The 19,152-nt window shown below is 42.9% G+C and overlaps 1 protein-coding gene across 2 annotated transcripts in view; it reads left to right on the forward strand.

Moving 5' to 3' along the window:
• Nucleotides 1–19,152, forward strand: part of Txndc11 (thioredoxin domain containing 11) — a 65,796-nt gene that overhangs the window by 12,347 nt on the left and 34,297 nt on the right. Inside the window, exons 4-5 of one of the 2 annotated variants that reach the window (XM_036195531.1) lie at nt 2,843–2,972; nt 15,653–15,746. In XM_036195531.1, coding sequence (XP_036051424.1) covers nt 2,843–2,972; nt 15,653–15,746 — 224 coding nt within the window. Of the gene's footprint in view, nt 1–2,842; nt 2,973–15,652; nt 15,747–19,152 lie in introns of those variants that run through there. The other variant, XM_036195532.1, reaches the window with a different exon arrangement.

Below are 19,152 nucleotides of genomic sequence, written 5' to 3' on the forward strand. Positions count from 1 at the left end.
TGGTAGTGTAGCATGCTCAAGATAATAGCTTTGCCAGGTATATAATCTAAACTACTTGGGAGGCAGAGGCAGGAGGATTATTTGAGGCTAGCCTGGACAACTTAGACCCTATCTTAATCAGTATCCAAATAGCTGGGAATATTAATTCAGTGGTAAAGTGATTTCCTAACATGGGTGACATCCTGGGTTCAATCCCTAGTATTGCAAATAAGGGGGAGGGGATATCATACCATTTGTTTCAATTAGGAAGAAAATTACTAGTGGTTCATAATTTTATGTCTATAGTTTTGGTTCTTTTTGCTTTTTCAAGAGCCTTGGCTCTCCTGGAACTTTCTCTGCAGACCAGGCTGGCCTTGAACTCATAGAGATCCACTTGCCTCTGCCTCCCAAGTGCTGGGGCTAAAGGCATGTGCCACCACCACCTGACTTGTCTGTAGTTCTGAAGTGACAGGGTGGAACCCCTAAAGTTTCATGATTTTTTTTTTGGTCTTCAGTTATATTCATTTTGCCAAAAGTGACAAGCTACCTATGGTTTTTATTTTAAGCTATCTTCTTGTTTTGTTTTGTTTTTCGAGACAGGGTTTCTCTGTGTTGTTTTGGCGCCTTTCCTGGATCTCACTCTATAGACCAGGCTGGCCTCGAACTCAACAGAAATTGGCCTGGCTCTGCCTCCCGAGTGCTGGGATTAAAGGTGTGTGTCACCACTGCCCAGCTTCTTGTTTTTAATCTTTATTTTTAGTTATGTATGTATGTGTGTACCTGTGTGTTGATACAAGCCTCAGTTTTGTGTGTGTGCATGTGCACATGATTGGTCCATTAGCTGAATGCTCCTGGGCGCTCTGGTAATCACAAGTTCTTGCTGACAGTGCTTGCACATGTCCTGCAGTCTCGTAGCTGAGCAGACACTGCTGTTGCTCTTGTTTGCTGTAATGCTTTATCATGTAGCTACTTAAATTAATGGCTTCTTGTTTTGTGGGACAGGTTTTGGTGTTTGTACTGATGTTATCTCAAGGTTGATGAAACAGAGTTTGGATCATGGAAATGGGTTCTCACCACCCTGCTGTCATTGTGCTCGAGACCAGCTCATCTTATACTGATGGCTGTAGTTTCTTCACTTCTGTATCTGCATCTTGAGATCTTGTTTGATTTTACAGTTCACTAGGACACTAGGAAAACTCAGCAAAGCCTCATGTCTTGAATAGATGAGATTTCTACATGGGTTGGGTTTTGTTTGTTTGTTTGTTTTTGTTTTGTTTTGTTTTTATGAGGCAGGGTTTCTCTTTTTCCTGGAACCGGTTTTTTAGACCAGGTTGGCCTCAAACGCACAGAGATCCACCTGCCTCTGCCTCCCAAGTGCTGGGATTAAAGGTGTGCGCCACCAACTCCAGGAAGATTGGCTCCTTTTTTGGCTGGACAAAACATGTTATCAGATGCTTTCTTGATTTTTCTCATTCATTCATTCATTCATTCATTCATTCATTCATTCATAATATGTTTGTTTGAGACAGGTTCTAATGTAGCTCAGGCTGGTCTCAGATTTAATACAGAGACATAGATATGTCTGAAGATCTCCTTGCACTCCTCTACCTCCAGTGTTCTGGGTGTGCACTACCATACCTAGTCGTCTTATTTTTTTCCCATAAATTAGAATTCATTGATTGATGGTGATGGTGGTAATTAAAATTTTTTTTAATTAAAAAAATACTTTCTGTTCAGCTCTGGCTGGCCTGGAACTCACTATGTAGATCAGGATGGTTTCAAACAATCCACCTGTCTATGCCTCCCATGTGCTGGGATTAAAGGTGTGTTCCACCATGCCTGGCCTTTTGAGTTGGTGGAATTCTTACTGCTGTTTCTCAGCGGTGCTTGTAGAATGCTGTGCTCTTTTTCACATTCCTATTTCTTTGGTATCATATTCTGTAGTGTGCACTGAAGAAATTATCACGTATTCAAATTTTTATAGCTATGTAACACCATTATGAGTACAGCATATATGTAATTCTTTCCTAAACTTTGTGCATTGCTGCTGTGAACAATAAACTTAATGTCATTCTCTGTAGAGAAAAGAATGGTTGCAGAATTTCTGAATTTCACATGCTCCTGACCCCTATTGTTCAGTAATATTTGTGTATATTGTGGGTCACTGAGAGACTTGAGAGACTTTTGATGAGTTTGGGAGGATATTGAGACAGCCAGGTGAAAATCTGATTAGCTCAGGAGAATACCAGAGTGGTGTTAGTTAGTGTTTCAGAGCTGGACCAGGTCCCTATGCATACCAAAGCATAGCCATAAGGGACACCTGACTTCACCTGTGCCATTTTGTCCCTGTTGTGATGACTTTTTAAACAGGTGTCAGGTTCACTTAATGATCCTTTGTGTGTGTGCCTTTGGAAATACTAATAATTACTTTTTAGTAGGCAATGGGTCAACTTCCCAATGATTCTTATTTCACAGTTTCATGGAAAAGGAAATCTGCCTACATGTGTTGAGTGCTATAGCAAAGATCCTGGAATTCTTTATCATGTGGTTAGTTTCCAAAGCCACTTTTTTTCTTTTTTAGTAGAAACTAAAATTTCTTTTGGAGGATAGAATGATTTTAATTTGCAGCTGGATTAAGATTGATCTCATAGAAGTGCTTTGTCTCTTCCCCACCTAAAATGCTGATTCTCTTTTCACCTCCTAAGCAAAGCAAGCTGCTTGCCTCTGAACCAATTGTTAAAGCAAAGATGTTTTCTTTGTGTAGTATTGATAGTTTTTGTTACACATTACAGGTTTAATGCATGGCGTATTTATTTATTTATTTATTTGTTTGTTTGTTTATTTATTTATTTTTTGGTACTAGTTTTGGACCAATCGAATACAAAGGCCCCATGAGTGCTGTTTACATTGAGAAGTTTGTTCGCCGGGTGATGAAACCACTTCTGTACATCCCATCTCAATCAGAATTGCTAGATTTTCTCTCAAACTATGAGGTACCTATCTTTCTTTTCTCTTCTGTTTCCAAGACCTTTTACTGGGTTGAACTGGATTGTTTATATTAAGTGGTTTTTAGTTTTTGTTTTATTTTGGTGTATATTAATTATACAAGATAGTGGGTTTCATTATGATGTTTCATACTTAAAAAAAAAAGCCTCCTGGATTTCAGCAATTAAGAAAATGACATTGGTGGCTAGAGAGCTGGCTTAGGGTTTAAGAGCATGTAGTACTGTCCTTTGGGAGGACCCAGGTTTAGTTCCCTCTACCTTCCTCAGGTGGCTAGAAACTAACTCTAGTTCCAGGAGATCCCATGCTTCTGGGCTCCTCAGGTAACTGCGCACGCGTGTGCACACACACACACACACACACACACACACACACACACACACACACGCGCGCGCGCACACACACACACACACACACACGCACGCACACACCCATTAAAAATAATAAAAAAAAAAAAAATCACCTTATAGAGAAGCCCCATTTTAGTGCTCCTTGAGTTGCTAGTTATAAGGGTGGCTGCCAGGTGAGCTTTAAAAGACTAGAATACTTGCAAAATCTTGTCTGTGTTTTGTTTGGGGATTTTTAAACAAATGTTGGCCTTATCTTATAGTTAACTCGAATATAAAATTAGCTCATAGTTTCTATGCAGCAATTCATTTCTAAGAATAGTCTTTGACCCTATAGAATTGCACAATGAGGAAGAGGCAGGTGAATCTCTTTTGAGTTTGAGGCCAGGCTGGTACAGAGCTAGTTCCAGGACAACTGGAGTTAAACAGAGAAACTCTGACTTGAAAACAAAACCAAAACCAAGAAACCCTTGCAAATGTGGTGATGGAGAGATGGCTCAATGGTTAAGATCACTTCTTCCTCTTCTAAGGGACTCAGGTTCAATTTCCAGCACCTGCACCAGGTGGCTCACAGCTACCCATTATTCCAGTTCTAGGGTGTTTGAACCCCTCTTCTGGCTTCAGTGAGTATGCCCACACATACACATAAATAAGTAAAATAATTTTTTTTTTTTTTCGAGACAGGGTTTCTCTGTGTAGCTTTGCGCCTTTCCTGGAACTCGCTTTGTAGACCAGGCTGGCCTCAAACTCACAGAGATCCACGTGGCTCTGCCTCCCGAGTGCTGGGATTGAAGGCGTGCACCACCACTGCCCAGCAATAAAATAAATTTTTAAAAGTAATTTTTTAGGGTTTACTTTATGTGTAAGGGTGCTTTGCCTGCTTGTATGTCTGTGCATCACATGTGTGCCCAATGTCCACAGGAGGCTGAAGAGGGTGTTAGTTCCTCTGGGCCTGGAATGACAGACAGTTTCAAGTTGCCATGTGGGTGTTAGGAATTAAACCCAGGTCCTCTAGAAGAGCAGCCAGTACTCTTAACCGCAGAGCCATCTCTCCAGCCTCTAAAAGAAGTCTTTATTTAAACAAACAAAAAAACCTTCAAATATATTCCTTTCTCTTTTATTCAGTCTTTTTTATAGAAAATATTTTAACTTACTAACATGGCTTTTTTCCTGTGACCCCATTGCCAGTTTCAACACATTTAAAATTATGAATCTTAGGTTGTTGGGAGTGGTGGTGTATACCTTTAATTCTAGCACTTGGGAAGCAGAGACAGGTGGGTATCTGTGAGTTAGTTCCAGGACATCCAGAAGTACGCAGTGAGACCCTATGGCAGGATCCTGTGCTGTTGTTCCCTTTTGGGGAGGGGGCCAAGTAGGCACAGAGTCAATGGCACAGACTCTGGGAGAATGTGGAAACAACAAGCTCAGTTTATTCAGGAAGAGGCAAGCCTTATACACCCTCCACACCATGCTGGGGAAGGTCTGATGAATATGCATCTCATTGGTCCAGGTCATCTCCAGATCATGTTTCAGCTGCTGTTGCTAAGGCCCTTAGGTAGACACAGGTTGGCTCTCAGAAAGTATCTTTTTTATGGCTGGCCCTCAAGCCTGTTAGGGATGAGTCATCCCACATATCCACCCCTTTTTATTATTTATATGACATGCTCAGTGAGAGCTAGGGTGCATTGCCCTAACCTTGTTGACCCACCTCAGGAGAGCTCAGTATAATGGACTGTGCCAGCATAATGGACTGTGTCTGCCTTAGGTTGGCTTGCCAAACAAGCTCATACCAGTTATTAACTACCAGCCCTAGAAGAGCATCAGTCCTGGAGAGCTGTCCAGGTGGTAGGCTTTAGGCAGCAGCCTTCTGTATCTCAGTGAGCCATGCATGCATTATCTCTCTAGGAGGACTTTGTTCTGGTTGTCTGAGAGCCAATAAAACCTGTAGGGCCACCTTTGTGGCCGCCTTCTGTTGATGAAAGACATTTGAACAAAAGGACGATTAGTCAAAAATTCAGTCTCAAGGACATGTTTATTGTGTCAATTGAAGTGTTCTGGTGATGCATTAGCAACCTTGTAGTGGGTGAGGTGTAGATGTATCCTGCTTGTTAAATAAGAAACACAGAGCCAGTTGCAGAGTTAAAAACCACGAGGTCAGAGCCAAAGCAGAAAACCTTACCCTTCACTGCTTCTGCGGTTCCTCCTCTCTGCAAGAGACCTACTTCTGCTTGTTAAATAAGAAACACAGAGCCAGTTGCAGAGTTAAAAATCACGAGGTCAGAGCCAAAGCAGAAAACCTTACCCTTCACTGCTTCTGCGGTTCCTCCTCTCCGCAAGAGACCTCCTTCTGTGCGTCCTGTCTATTTAAAGACTTTCTGTTCTCCTCCCTCATTGGTTGTAACCCAGCCACATGACCTCCTCGTCACTGCCTGTTTGTACAGACCTCCAGGTCTTCTATGGTTGGTATTGAAATTAAAGGCGTGTGTCTGCTATGCTGGCTGTGTCCTTGAACACACAGAGATCCGCCTAGCTCTGCCTCCCAAGGGCTGGGATTAAGGGCGTGCCCCACTACTGCTCGGCTTCTGCTCTGGCTTGCTCTGACCTCAAGGCAACTTTATTGACATACAAATAAAATCACATTTCAATACAAATAAAATATCACTATAGCGAGGCAATTGCTTTATATCTAGGGTCGCATGCCAGTAATGGCATGACCTTTACTAGTGCCGAAGTAGTGGAGTAAATCATACATCACCTCTCTGAACCTTTTTCTTTGGCCAAAGTCTCTTGGTCTGTTGCTGGATGCACATCTCTGGAGGGTATCCATATTGGTGTGGTGATATTCTGGGGGAAAAATGCATACATACCCTTGCCCCTGGGTTAATAGGGGAGCAGAGTGTTGCCATTGAAGGGTGATGGTGTCTCCTGAGGCAGGTAAATTAGCATGTTGTCCAATTTGGGCTTGTGTGACATGGTTAACATATGGTCCTTGGCCAGTGAGCATCTCAAGAGAAACAGCAATGTTATACTGTATATTAAAATGAGCTTGAGCCTCAGCCTGGTCATCATAGGCAGCTTGCCAGTTAAGGAAGTCCATAGGCTCTAACACAACCTTCATCAAATGGTACCAGTTTTAATAAGTCTATAAACACATTGCCCATTGCCGCAGGACTTGCTCAAAATATGACGAGTCAGCACCCAATTTATTAGTGGCCTTACGGACCAAAGACAGGTTTGTAAGAGCGGTAGGTATCCATGGTTGGTTGGCTTACTGGGGCCCACATTAACTGGAAATGCCATGGTGGGCATGTGCAGCGCCATAGGTGGAATAGGCTGGGAGGTATGTGGAGCAGCTGGCTCAGTGGGCAGACATCCAGGCAAATCACTCTGTGGATACTGCATTCGGGGGATAGCTACTCGAAGCATGGGGGAGCAGAGAGAGGGGCTGCTGGTGTAGGCTTGGGAGCTGCTGCAAGCATTTCCTCTCTCTTTCCATCCCTTTCTTTACTTTATGCCTATTCTTATCTGTTTCCTTGTCAGTAAAGGCAGAGGAAATATCAATCATGGACAGAAAGAAGGTGATAAATAAGTTGATGTTACATTGTTCCTGGCAGTGCTTATTGTGCACCTTAATGACCTCCTCAGTAGAGGAAGACTTCGGCCAGCGATTATAGCTAACAAAATGGGCATAAAAAAAACCAATTGAAGGGTTACTCCTGAGGCCACTTCCCTTTTTCTGGCCAGGAGCAGAGCTCTCATACAAAGATCAGGTTCTCACATGTTCTCTGGAGGAGCAGCACACACTCTTAACTGCTGAGCTATCTCTCCAGGCATCACAACCCACAAGCACATGCATGAACACACACACACACACACACACACACACACACACACACACACACAACTAAAGTTAATCAGATGATGGCTGTTGTTTCCTGAGGGACCAGCCCTTATATGGAAACACCAGGTGAGTCTGAACAAAAGTATGTGCCACATTACTGTACAGACAGACTCACAAACAAAAAGAAGAAAGTGGGGGTCCCAGCACTTACCTACTGAAGGGGCCTACTCACTGAAATACACTACTCGAGGGGGCTGCTCAACCAGCACCAGGCACAAGGAAAGGGAGACAAACAGACCCTGTTCAGGCACCAGATGTAACAGGGTCCTATGCTTTTGGAACGTATCTTTTTTTACTGATTTGTGCTGTCTGGCCTGTTAGGGATGAGTCATCCCACAAGACCCTGCCTCAAAACAAAAGAATATTGGGCCTGGCGTGGTGGTGCGCACCTTTAATCCCAGCACTTGGGAGGCATAGGTAGGCAGATCTCTGTGAGTTCGAGGCCAGCCTGGTCTACAGAGTGAGTTACAGGACAGCGAAGGCTACATGGAGAAACCCTGTCTTAAACCCTACCCTGCCCCCCCCCCCCCCAAGAGAACAAAACATTTGATAGAGGCTGACTTACAGTTTCAGAGGTTTAGTCCATTATCATGGCAGGAAGCATGGCAGCATGCTGGCAGACATAGTGCTGGAGAAGGAGCTGAGAGTTCTACATCTGGATCCACAGGCAACAAGACCAGTGAGCCACTGGGCCTGACTTGAACTTTTGAAACCTCAAAGCCCATTCATTCCCAGTGACACACTTCCTCCAACAAAGCCACACCTACTCCAACAAGACTACACTGTCTAATAGTGCCACTCCCTGTGGACCTATGGGGTCATTTTCATTCAGACCACCACACTTACTTATCAGTATTCTGTAGAATGGAGAGTGGCCCGTGTATGATAATCCTAAGAATGAGATGATAGGATCTAGGATTTTCCTCCTAGATAAACACTAGCACAATACTAACTTACACCACATGTGTGTAGCTAGAAACTGCAGTGAACTTTCCTGGGGACTGACTCTGCTTTAGTCATATCCTTGCAAGCATGTTAGATTGTACTTCCTGCAGTTATTCCTACTTATTCTCAATGGTTCTTCTTGCCTGTGTATAGACAGGAAGATGTAGTTTATTACTATGGACAACATAGCCAAACAGAATGTGACTCATAGTTATTTTGGTGGCCTTGAAGTTGATTGAAAAAGGAGTAGGACTGAGTAAGTGTGATAAAATTTTTACTGGTTTTATGTCTTCTAATTTTAGTTGTTTCTTTTTTCTTTTTTAAGGTATCATCTCTCAGGTATTGGTAGCTTCTATATCAAGAGCTTTATTTTTAAAGCTCATAAACAAAATCATTTGAGTTTACCTTACAACTTCCTACCAAATACTAACAGAATTGTTATTTGGAACTTTTATCTTGTATTTGTTCCAAAATATTTTCTAAACCTTTTTGTGAATTTCTGTATACTTAAGATGAATTATTTAGCATATGCCTATTAATTTATTCATAGAAATTCAATAAACTAAAATTAAGTGGGATAATAAGAGGTCTAGGAATCTTTGGGGTGTGTGAGAATAGCATGTTGACATATTGCTAGATGAGAGAAAACCTGAGCATTTTGCAGAAAAGCTTGAATGCCCAACATTATGTTTATGGTTCTAAGCACAAATCTGAGTGTTGAGCAAGTATGCAGCATTTCTGTTAGTTCAGAGTTTTATACTACTGTGAATAGGGTGGTTTTGTTTTGTTTTGTTTTGTTTTTTTTTTGAGCTGAGGATCGAACCCAGGGCCATGAGGTTGCTAGGCAAGCGCTCTACCACTGAGCTAAATCCCCAACCCGAATAGGGTAGTTTTACATGAATTAATACCACGGCAGAAATGGTTCAAGTGCCAATGAGTAAAATCCAGGCGGGGTGGGGGGGTTAGGGAGTGGAGTGGTTAGGAAGTGGGATGGTTAGGGGGTGGGGTTGTGGTGGCTGTGGTGGTGGCTGCAGAGATGTTGCAGAAGTTAAAAGCACTGGCTCTTCTTCTAGAGGACCCAGGTTTCATTCTCACCATCCATGTGGTGGTTCACAACCCTGCTGTACCATACCATTTCCAGGGGATCTGATGCTCTTAGGCACCAGGCATGCATATGGTTCACATACATACATGTAGGCACTTAACAGACATATATATGTCTAAGAAAGAAAGGGGAAAAGGACTTTTTAAAAAGCACATCAAGGTAATTGTTCATAAGGCCACCAGATGGTGTGTGCAGTGTGCCAAAACCTACACTATTCTGTCTTCAAATGGTGCATGCTTCCTCAACAGAGTGTTCCAGGAGGTATTAAGGATTTGCTGGCTATCTGTAAGTAGCTGTTTTCTTCTGCCTCTTCGCTAAATAACAGCTCCTAACAGTCTGTACTCATGGAATGGCATAACTTCACAAAGTAGTTGAAGTGACAGCCTGACAGTTGATGAAGGAGCTTTGTCCAATACATAGTGTTTGCTCTGTGTCAGGCACAGAGGGAGACTGTTTCATAGATGGACAGCAAATGAGTATACTCAGCAAACCTCAGAAGACACATGAACAAGAGGCACTAGGCTGACTACTGTCCTCCTGATATACATGTCTGTGGAAACTTTAAAATGTAACCTTATTTGAAAATAGGGTCTTTGGAGCTGGGTGTGGTGTGCACCTTTAATCCTAGCACTTGGGAGATAAAGATAGGTGACTTTTTATGAGTTCTAGGCTATCTTGGTCTATATAGCAAGTTCCAGGGCAACCAAGGCTACCTGGAGAGACCTTGGGGGTTGGGGGGAGAGGCAAAATGGTCTTTGCAAACATAATTTATCAAGGGTCTTGTGATGAAATCTTAAATCCCCTTGACTGGTGTATTGACAGAACAGTAGCTAGTATGTAGAGGGCCCAAAGACTGTGGCCACTGGAGCCTCAAAGCAGGCCAGTCCTGGAGCTATCTAAAGCTGGCAGAAACAGAGGAGACACCCCACCTCACCTCCCACACCCCACAATTCTCTAGAGAGTAGAGAGAATGGTTGCTGTGGTTCTACACCACTCATTTGTGGTAATTTGACAACCCTAGGGAATGAGGCAGTTTCAGATTGTAAGTACCATGATGGAAGAGTAGTGATCTGGGACTGGGGAAGGGTATAGCTAATTTGAAAGGCAGGAAGCCCTCACTAGGAAATGATATTTGAACAAAAGCCTAAACAAGATGAAGCCTGTGTGATCTGACCAGACCAGACCTGAGGAAGCTGGAGAAGGTACAGAACCCCAAGGAGGGCTGGAGTTGTTCAGGCCAAGGAAAGTGGACAGTGGGAGGAGATGAGGCTTCAGGGTTGCTCTGTCCCTGTTGTGTCTACAGATGATCCTGTCATTTGGCTGAATAAGGAACAGGCAGTAGTTTGTCCACTGGGGGCTGGTTAAGGTTCTGGGAACAGGGAGAGACAACAGGACATCAGCAGAACGTAAGGCTGCTGCCTGCTGCCTGCTGCCCAATACCAAGTTGGCCCCAGTCCTGTGCTCTCTTCTCTAGAAGGAGCTCTATGAGTGCATTAAGTAGAGGCTTAGAGTTGTCTGCTTTAAGTAAGCTAGCTCATGGATGTGTTTGCAGCTGAGCACACAAAAGCTCAAGTCTAGTAAAATCTGTGTGGAGATATATTTGTTCCTCACCCTTGTTTTCTCAGGTTTGAGCAAGAAAATTTGGAAAGAATTGAAAGATGTGTAATTAATTTGTGTTACTTATTGAATAATGACATGGCTTCTGTTGGAGAGACATTGGAATTTTGGGGAAATCTTTGCAGATTTTGCTTTACCTACAACATAACCAGAGTTGCTTTCAAACTTAGATAATCTGTAATAGAAGTGAACAGATCACCAACACCCCACCTTACTACTTACTGCACTCCATTCTTACTACTGGAGCATGGCCAAACTCCCCATGGCCAGCCCTTAGAGAACTGTGTCCTTCCCCACCCCTACCAGAAGCCATGCACTGTGAGGAGCTACACTTCAGGAGCCCTATCACAGTTTTTAAGAGTTCTCTTTGATGGCTTCCTGTCTAGACTGTTTCTTTCTTGTGGGTGGGGAAGGAGAGGTTGTCACAGATGCCTTCTATGTCTCGTATTCTCAACTGTGAGTCTGTGGGCATCAATACCACCGCAAAAGAAGCTGCCTTGCTCTTTACAGTCAGTGGCAGCATGGATCTGGACTTCCACATAGTTTCTGGCCACAGCACAGACCATAGACCTCAGCATGGTCTCCAGTGGCAGTACAGACCACAAAATAACATGGCTGTCAGTGGTGTAGCATACTGACATCCACATCTACATAGTCTCTGGCAGCATCACAGACCACTGACATCAACATGGCTTCAGGTGGCACCACAGAATGTGAACATCCGCATGGCCTTAGGTAACCCAGGCCATAGACATCAACACTGCTCCAGACCACAGCAGGACCATGGACACCATCACAGCCCCCAACTGCAGCACTGACCATGAAATTCAACATGGCCTGCAGCAACAGCATGGGCCTTGGACATCATCCTAGCTTCTGGTGGCAGCACAGACCATGGGCATCAACACAGCCTGGGGCAGCAACAGGGACCATGGACACCAGCACATTCCCTGGCTGTAGCACAGATTACAGATATTCAGGATGGCCTTTGGGAGCAGCACAGACCCTGGAGATTTTTTGAGGAGGCCCAATTCAGAAATGAACCATTCTCCTCCATCTTGGACATCCTGTCATTACAGTGCCTGGGTGCTGTGCAGTGTGTTAGAAGGCAGAGCCTGTACGAGCTGCTGCACACACCTGCCAGCCCTGCTTGGCAATGACATGTTCCCCTGTCCACCTCAGCCTTCTTCCTCACCTGTCACCACTGTCAAGTCTCTAGTTCCGCCCCTTTCCACTGCACATGCACTGCCCCAGTCCTCCGTCATTCCTACCTTTCTAGCATGTACTTGTTCACCAGAGTGGTACTGCATACTGCAGTATGTCACAAGGTATGTTTTTTTGTTTTTTTCCAAACAGCATTACATGCAAAAATACTCATTACAACAAGTCATTGGTCTGGTTCAAGGTTTCCTGTTTCTAACACACCATAAATACTGGATCATCGCCAAGGCTCGTCTTGGATATCCCACTGTTGCCCACAGTCAGGGTAATCTTTGGGAAGGGCATCTGGGGGCAGGATCCGTATGAACCATGGGTGGCTTCGTATCTCTCTACCTGTGATGCTGGCCACCTTGAGTTGTGCTTGCAGCCTGCTGGGGTCACTGCTGCCCCAAGCTCTCCTCCTCCCAGCAGGGCAAGTAGTGTGTGCTGCAGTAGAGATCTATAAAGGGCTGGCCCTATGGCTAATGTCATGTTCTTTGCTGCAGCTGCACTCTCTCACATTGTTCCCATGCCCTTGACGGCCTCAGCTCCTCCCTGGCAGTTGATGGGCTGACAGCCAAGGTAGGAGGGGTCACCAGCTCAGCTGCAGCATCTCATTCATGTACTAAGCCTCACATGGCTGCTGTGGGTCGTCAGCTGCGGCCTGTTGCAGGATACCAGGAGCAGTTTATACAACTTTTAGTCATTTTATATAGCCAGCTTCTGTTCTTCATTCTTTTGGTAGTGAAGAATGATTTTGCTGTATTTTGCATTGTACTGTTTGGTGAATTTCTTGTATTGTGTGGGACACATATTGTGGGGTACATTGAAGTTTGCAGTACCACTGTGATGAACAAATAGCTCGAACTGCTTGACAGTTTCTCTGAAGACAAACGCTCCTTCATCCACACAACACGTATGTGTTTCAGCAGTAGGGCTGGGAGTGTCGACATGAGTTAGAGGATTTGCCTAGTACACACAAAAGCCCAGGGTTTGATTCCCCACCACTGGCAAAAACTAAAAATTGCTATGCTGAGAATAAGCTTTATATACTTACGTGCTCTCAAATGGTACTGCAAATAGTCTGAGTGTTTCTCATTTTCAGAGATTAACATGGTGGCCTGTAAAGGTTCAGTGGGCAAAGGCACTTGTCCTCAAGCCTGACAACGTAGCAGAAGGAGAGAACTGACTCCTGAAGGTTGTCTTTTGATCCCTAAACATGCACTATGGCAAATGTAATAATAGTTACCAATGGAAAAAAAGGTTTAATTTGGATTTCTCTTGGAAATAAGAATTTGTATTCACTTTACTTTCAGTTTGTGTACTTGTGTGCTCACTTTTACCCACATGCAATTGCATGCATGCATGGGTATGGATAAATACTTATCTATAGATCATATTTATGTCCATTTTCATGAACCTCCCTAAGGTAATGTGATGTGGAAAGAGAAAAAAAAATTTTTTTTTTTTTGAGCTAAGGATCGAACCCAGGGCCTTATGCTTGCGCTCTACCACTGAGCTAAATCCCCAATCTGGAAAGAGAAAATTTACATGGAATGTTTATTTATTCATATTTAGAACTATTTTACTCCAGTGGCTTTGGTTCAGGAGAGTGATCAGAAATTAAAGGAGTTTAATTGAGTCATTATCTTTCTGTTTTTGTACAGTATTAACAGTTTCTAGAATTTCTGAAGGTTCTGTCTTTTGTTCATGATAGCAAACTTAACTCTGTTTTGGAATGGCTGGAAACCTTAAGAAAGCAAACTTGTTGTAAGTCCACTGTAGGCTGGCTTGTTTTAAGGCGTTCAGAAGGAAAAGGACAAAAGTTTCTAGTGTTTGCTTTTGTACTAAATGGGGCTAGGATTACATGGGAGAGTGTTCTTACCCATGTAAGAGGCCCTGGGTTCCATCCCCAGTACTTCAAATTACATGAAAAAAACAGCTTTATTTCTTCAGTTTGAGAAATTGGCTATTTGCTAGATTTTTCTATATGTTAGGATTAAATATTTCATCTCAGTTTTTTCCCCCCAGAGTGAAGACCAGTTGAGTTAATTGAATCTAGAGTTAACCAGATAGTTTAGATTGAAAAGACTCCTCCAGTATGGATCAGAAATGTCCTCTTTTGTGTAGTATACTGATTTTGGTGGGGGAAGGAATTTCGTTGTCTGAAATAGGGTTTCATGCAGTCCAGACTGGCCTCAGACTCATATATAACAACTTTGAACTCTCTTTCTCTCTCTTTTTTTTCTTCGAAACAGGGTTTCTCTGTAGCTTTGAGCCTTTCCTGGAACTTGCTTTATAGACCAGGTTAGCCTGGAACTCACAGAGATCTGCTTGCCTCTGCCTTTCAAGTGCTGGGATTAAAGGCGTGCGCCCCACCGCCCAGTTCAACTTTGAACTCTTGATCCTCCAGTTTTTACCTGCCAAGTGCTGGATTTATAGGTACCACTATGCTGGTCCTTTTCTTTGTTTTTCTTTTTTTTTTTTATTTCTGTGACAAGGTCTCATTGTGTAACCTGTGTAGAGCAGGCTGGCCTGCCGCCTCTGCCTTCTGAAGACTGGAATTATGTGCTTGTCTGGTGACTGGTTAGCAGTGGTTTTAAATGTTACCAACATATGCAATTTCTGTCTTAAATTTTTGAATCCAGTCTTGTCCCAAGGATCTCCCTTTTCAGTTACCTACTAGAAGCTGAGGCTGAGGGTGTTCAAGCTAGAAAGGGGCTCAACTACATGAAACTAGCACCTTATGCTTTCTTCACTATTACCAGTGAATTGGCCCTGATGCCAGTATGGAACAGCTGCTCACACAAAGGTCATTCCAAGGCTCTATACTTAGCTCCTGAAGCTTTGGCTTGAGCTTGGCTCTTCTGGTTCTAGCCCCATCATTCTTTCCTCAGGAATCTCACAACTGCTGGGCTTTTTAAACAGATGTGATTGCCAAAAAACCAATCCAGATGGGTGCCATAGGACCTTCAAAGAGGGAGCAAGCGAAGCAGATGTGTTGTGGGGAGCAGTTAATTTTAGTTTGTCATATTGAAGGGCTGCTCTGTGCTGAGCTTAGAGGAGCAGGTTAAGCAGGTGGCACTGAGTTTGAGGAAGGTGGGGAAAGAGGGCCAGAGTTGGGTCTCTGTAGCTAACCTGACCAGAAAACTTGGTGGTGTTGGGTGTGGGGGAAAAGGAGAGACCTGATAAGCCAGCCAGATACAATCCAATGTCTACCAAAGGGGGAGGTAAATTTGGAGAGGAATTGATTGAAAGAGAAACCTAAGAAAGATACAGTGAGGTTACTGATATGCTTTACCCAGAATGGTTGAACCACAGGGATGAAAATCTGAACATGGTGGTGTTTACTGCCAGCATTCTGTGCTGCCCACAAAAATGGAGAAGTTCACTGCAGCCCACAGCCCTCCTTGGGTGGTCAGGTTTAGAAAATGAAATGCAGCAATACATTCACCATCCTTGCCTTGCGTCACGTTTTCAGACTATTAAGGTAGCAGCTGTTCATCACGGGGCTAGCAGTGCCTCTGTCACCTAATTGTGCTCTTGTTCTTGCAGCCTGGAGTGCTTGGCTTCTTTGAGTTCAGTGGCTCACCCCAGCCCCCTGGCTACTTGACCTTCTTCACCTCAGCACTGCACTCTTTAAAGAAAGGTAAAGCTGATGTGTGTTAAGACATTGGCACTTTAGCAGAGATGAACTATTTTGATATGTTTTGGCATACAGTATTTTTATGATTATATTTTCTAATTTTCTAGGTTCCTTTTCTCAATGTATTTTTAATAAATATTTTGTTTAATTTCTATTAACAAAGCATTGTATTATTTCAAATATATTCTCTTGCTGGGCATGATGGTGCATGCCTTTAATCCTAGCACATGGGAGGCAGAGGCAGGTGAATCTCTGTGAGTTCCAGGTCAGTCTGATCTATATCGTGAGACCCTGCCTAAAAATGAATTAATTAATAAAATAATCAAATACATTCTTTATTACGTTTAGCACATTATTATAAAATAGTTTGACTCTTTGATGACAAAACTATGTTCTGTGCTTTAAAATGTGTTTGTTATGTTGTTATCATATTTTAGCATCAAGTTGACAGGTTTTGGTCTGACTCAGTGCTTACCTAATCTCCTAGCTGGCTATGCTATGCCATAGCTTAGCAGGACCTTCCTTCACAGGTGGTTTCCAAAGGTCACAGGTATGCCACCGTACATCACAAGCCTGTGTCAGTTTCACCCTTCTCAGGTCCATGTTGTGTGTATGAATTCCATATCCTCCGCCTCTTTCTGTGTTGTTTTGTGTCCTCTCAAGGTCATGACTGAGTCTATCAGTTCTGTTGGCTGCATTCATCTACACACTTGTCTCTGGCTCTTTTTTTTTTTTTTTTTTTTACCACTGGTGCTTTATCTACACCTGGACTAGACAGTGGACACTTAGCTGTTCCAGCCTCTGCCTTCCTCCTTCCATGATACCTTTTCAAATGTTAGTCTTGTCTAGAAGGTAATATGCCCCAAGCCCTCTACTTGTCAAACTCCTATTCACCCTTCACGGTCCAGCTCAAATATCATTCTTACAGTTCAGTGACTAATAAGTCCTTCCCCCAATCTAAATTGAGTTCTTTGTTATTTCTCTCTACTTAACACATGCATGGATGTATTTATGAATGTAATTATAAAGTAATTTGTTTAATGTCTTTCATCTTTCCCAGACTTAGGTTTCTAGGGGTAGGGAGCATGTGTTTTTGTCCAGTGGCTGGCATGTAGCAGGGTATTTGCCAAGTGAGTGATCACATTAATGGCTATACCATTTTATACTAATAGATTAGCCATCTGTTTTGTTTTGTTTGTTTGGCTTTTGATTCAGGGTCTCACTATGTAGCTCTGGCTGTCGTAGAACTCGCTCTGTAGACCAGGCTGGCCTTGAAGTCAGAGATCCTCCTGCCTCTGCCTCCCAAGTATTGGGATTAAAGGTGTGTGCCACCACTGCCCAGTTTAACCATCTGTTTTTTACTGGGTGTTAGATTACTTCAGGTTTAAAAACTTGTAGCAGCATATCATTATTTTATCAAACAATTATGTTAGTGACCATTTTAATGTGCACATTGTCATGGGGTGCATAGAGAACTGACTATGTTCACATTTCTTGTCTGGGAAATAATGGGGGAGAAAAACAAACTTATGTAAATGTCTCCTGTCTTCTTGAAAGACTGGGCTTCACAGCCTCAATGACTTTGGCTTAGTGAAGATCTCCTGCCCTTGGAATTGGACCCGCTGCCTTATGCTCTTTGACTGAGCTACCTCCCAATCCTCTCTTTTCATCTTGAGACAAGGTCTCACGAAGTTGTCCAGGCTGGCTTTGAACTTGGAGTTCTCCTGCCTAAGCCTGTGAAACAGCTGAGATTGCAGGAATGTTCCACTAGGTCTGGCTTCAGGTTTGAACTTTCAAAACAAAATACAACTTAATAAGTTTAAGGAGCACATATTCAAAGCTCTTCCTGGAAGACCATAAATAAAGTTATATATGAAAGGGAACCCATTCCTCTTTACTGTTTGAACTTTTTCTGTTTGCTTAGTTTCATGACCTGTTTTCCTGAGGCTTGCTCAGCCTTGGTGCTACTGTGTCAGCTGGTGTAATTTGTACTTGCTAGCAGGTACGAGCAGGAGCCCATTGTTGTATTTCTGCCTGTTATTTTTCCCAGCCTCCTACTGCTAGGAAATGATGCTAGCATTAGTGTTATTTATCTATTTGATATTTATGTGTCTGTCTGTGTGTGCATATGTGTGCCATGTGTGTGCAGTGCCAACAGAGACCAGAAGAAGGTGTTGGAGCCCATGGAGCTAGTTACAGGTGGTTGTGAGCCATCTAAGTGAGTCCTCTGGACAAGTAATAATACATGCTTTTAACTGCCATGCCATCTCTCAAGCCTCACTAGCATTATTTTTGATGTAGTTAAATCTTAGGTTCTGAGCCAGGCATGGTGTTGCATACCTACAGTACCAGCACTTGGGAGGCAGAGTCAGAAAGATCCTAAGTTCTAAGTCAGCTTAGGCTGCATTGCAAGATCTCAAACAAATAACACCCACTGGCTCTTTTTCTTAATTTATTTCTTTCTGAAAATACTTAGTAGAGTTTTTTTTTTTAATTTAACGGTTATTTGTTTAGCATTTTTCACTACTTGGTTTTACTTTGGCCTGAGTTTGGAGCACAGTTGATATTTTCCCTCTCATTTGCTAACCAGTTGCACCATTTATAACTTTTCTCTGTTAGTGCCTGCTTTAGCACAGACTGCAGTCTGTTGCTTATGGGTCTGTTTTGGTGTTTTCTTAAGTCTAGATTTCTGCTTTGTGCTACAGATTACAGACACATACCATCTATACTCTTAGGTGATCATTTTTATAGAAGTAAATATGATGAATTTATGGCTTTATAAGCTTTTACTACTTGCAAAACATGGATTTTACTTCTAGTTCTTGTGGAATTTTTTTATTAATATATACACCCATCCCTTTGACAGGATTAGAGTTTGAATTAATATTAAATGTGGGAATTGGCTTGAAGTCAGTTCATTCATTAGATCATAATGTTTACTTTCCCTTTCTCGGTGGTAGCATGGCTATTCATTTAATTAAAGCTTTCTTTTCCTTTAATCCCAGTACTTGGGAGGCAGAGGCAGGCGGATTTTTCTGAGTTTGAGGCCAGCCTGGGCTACAGAGCTAGTCCAGGACAGGCTCCAAAGCTACAGAGAAATCCTGTCTCGGAAAAAAAAACAAAACAAAACAAAACAAAAAAAAACTTCCTTTTGATTTTTCAATGTAGGTCTCAGAAGGCTCACATTAATGTTTGGTCATTTCCAAGTGCTAAGTAGTTAACCGTGGGCCTGCACCCTACCCTGTGTGCTTCTAGGACCTAAAGGCAGAGACTTACTCTTCGAGCCATGGTGGCCTATGTTTATAATCCTATCACTCGGGAGGCAGAGGCAGGAGGTTTACTGTGAGTTGAGACCAGTCTAGATTACAGAGTGAGACCTTGTCTTTTTGTCTTGTGATTATTTAATTAA

This window comes from Onychomys torridus, chromosome 8, assembly GCF_903995425.1.
Source record: "Onychomys torridus chromosome 8, mOncTor1.1, whole genome shotgun sequence".
Lineage (NCBI taxonomy): Eukaryota > Metazoa > Chordata > Mammalia > Rodentia > Cricetidae > Onychomys > Onychomys torridus.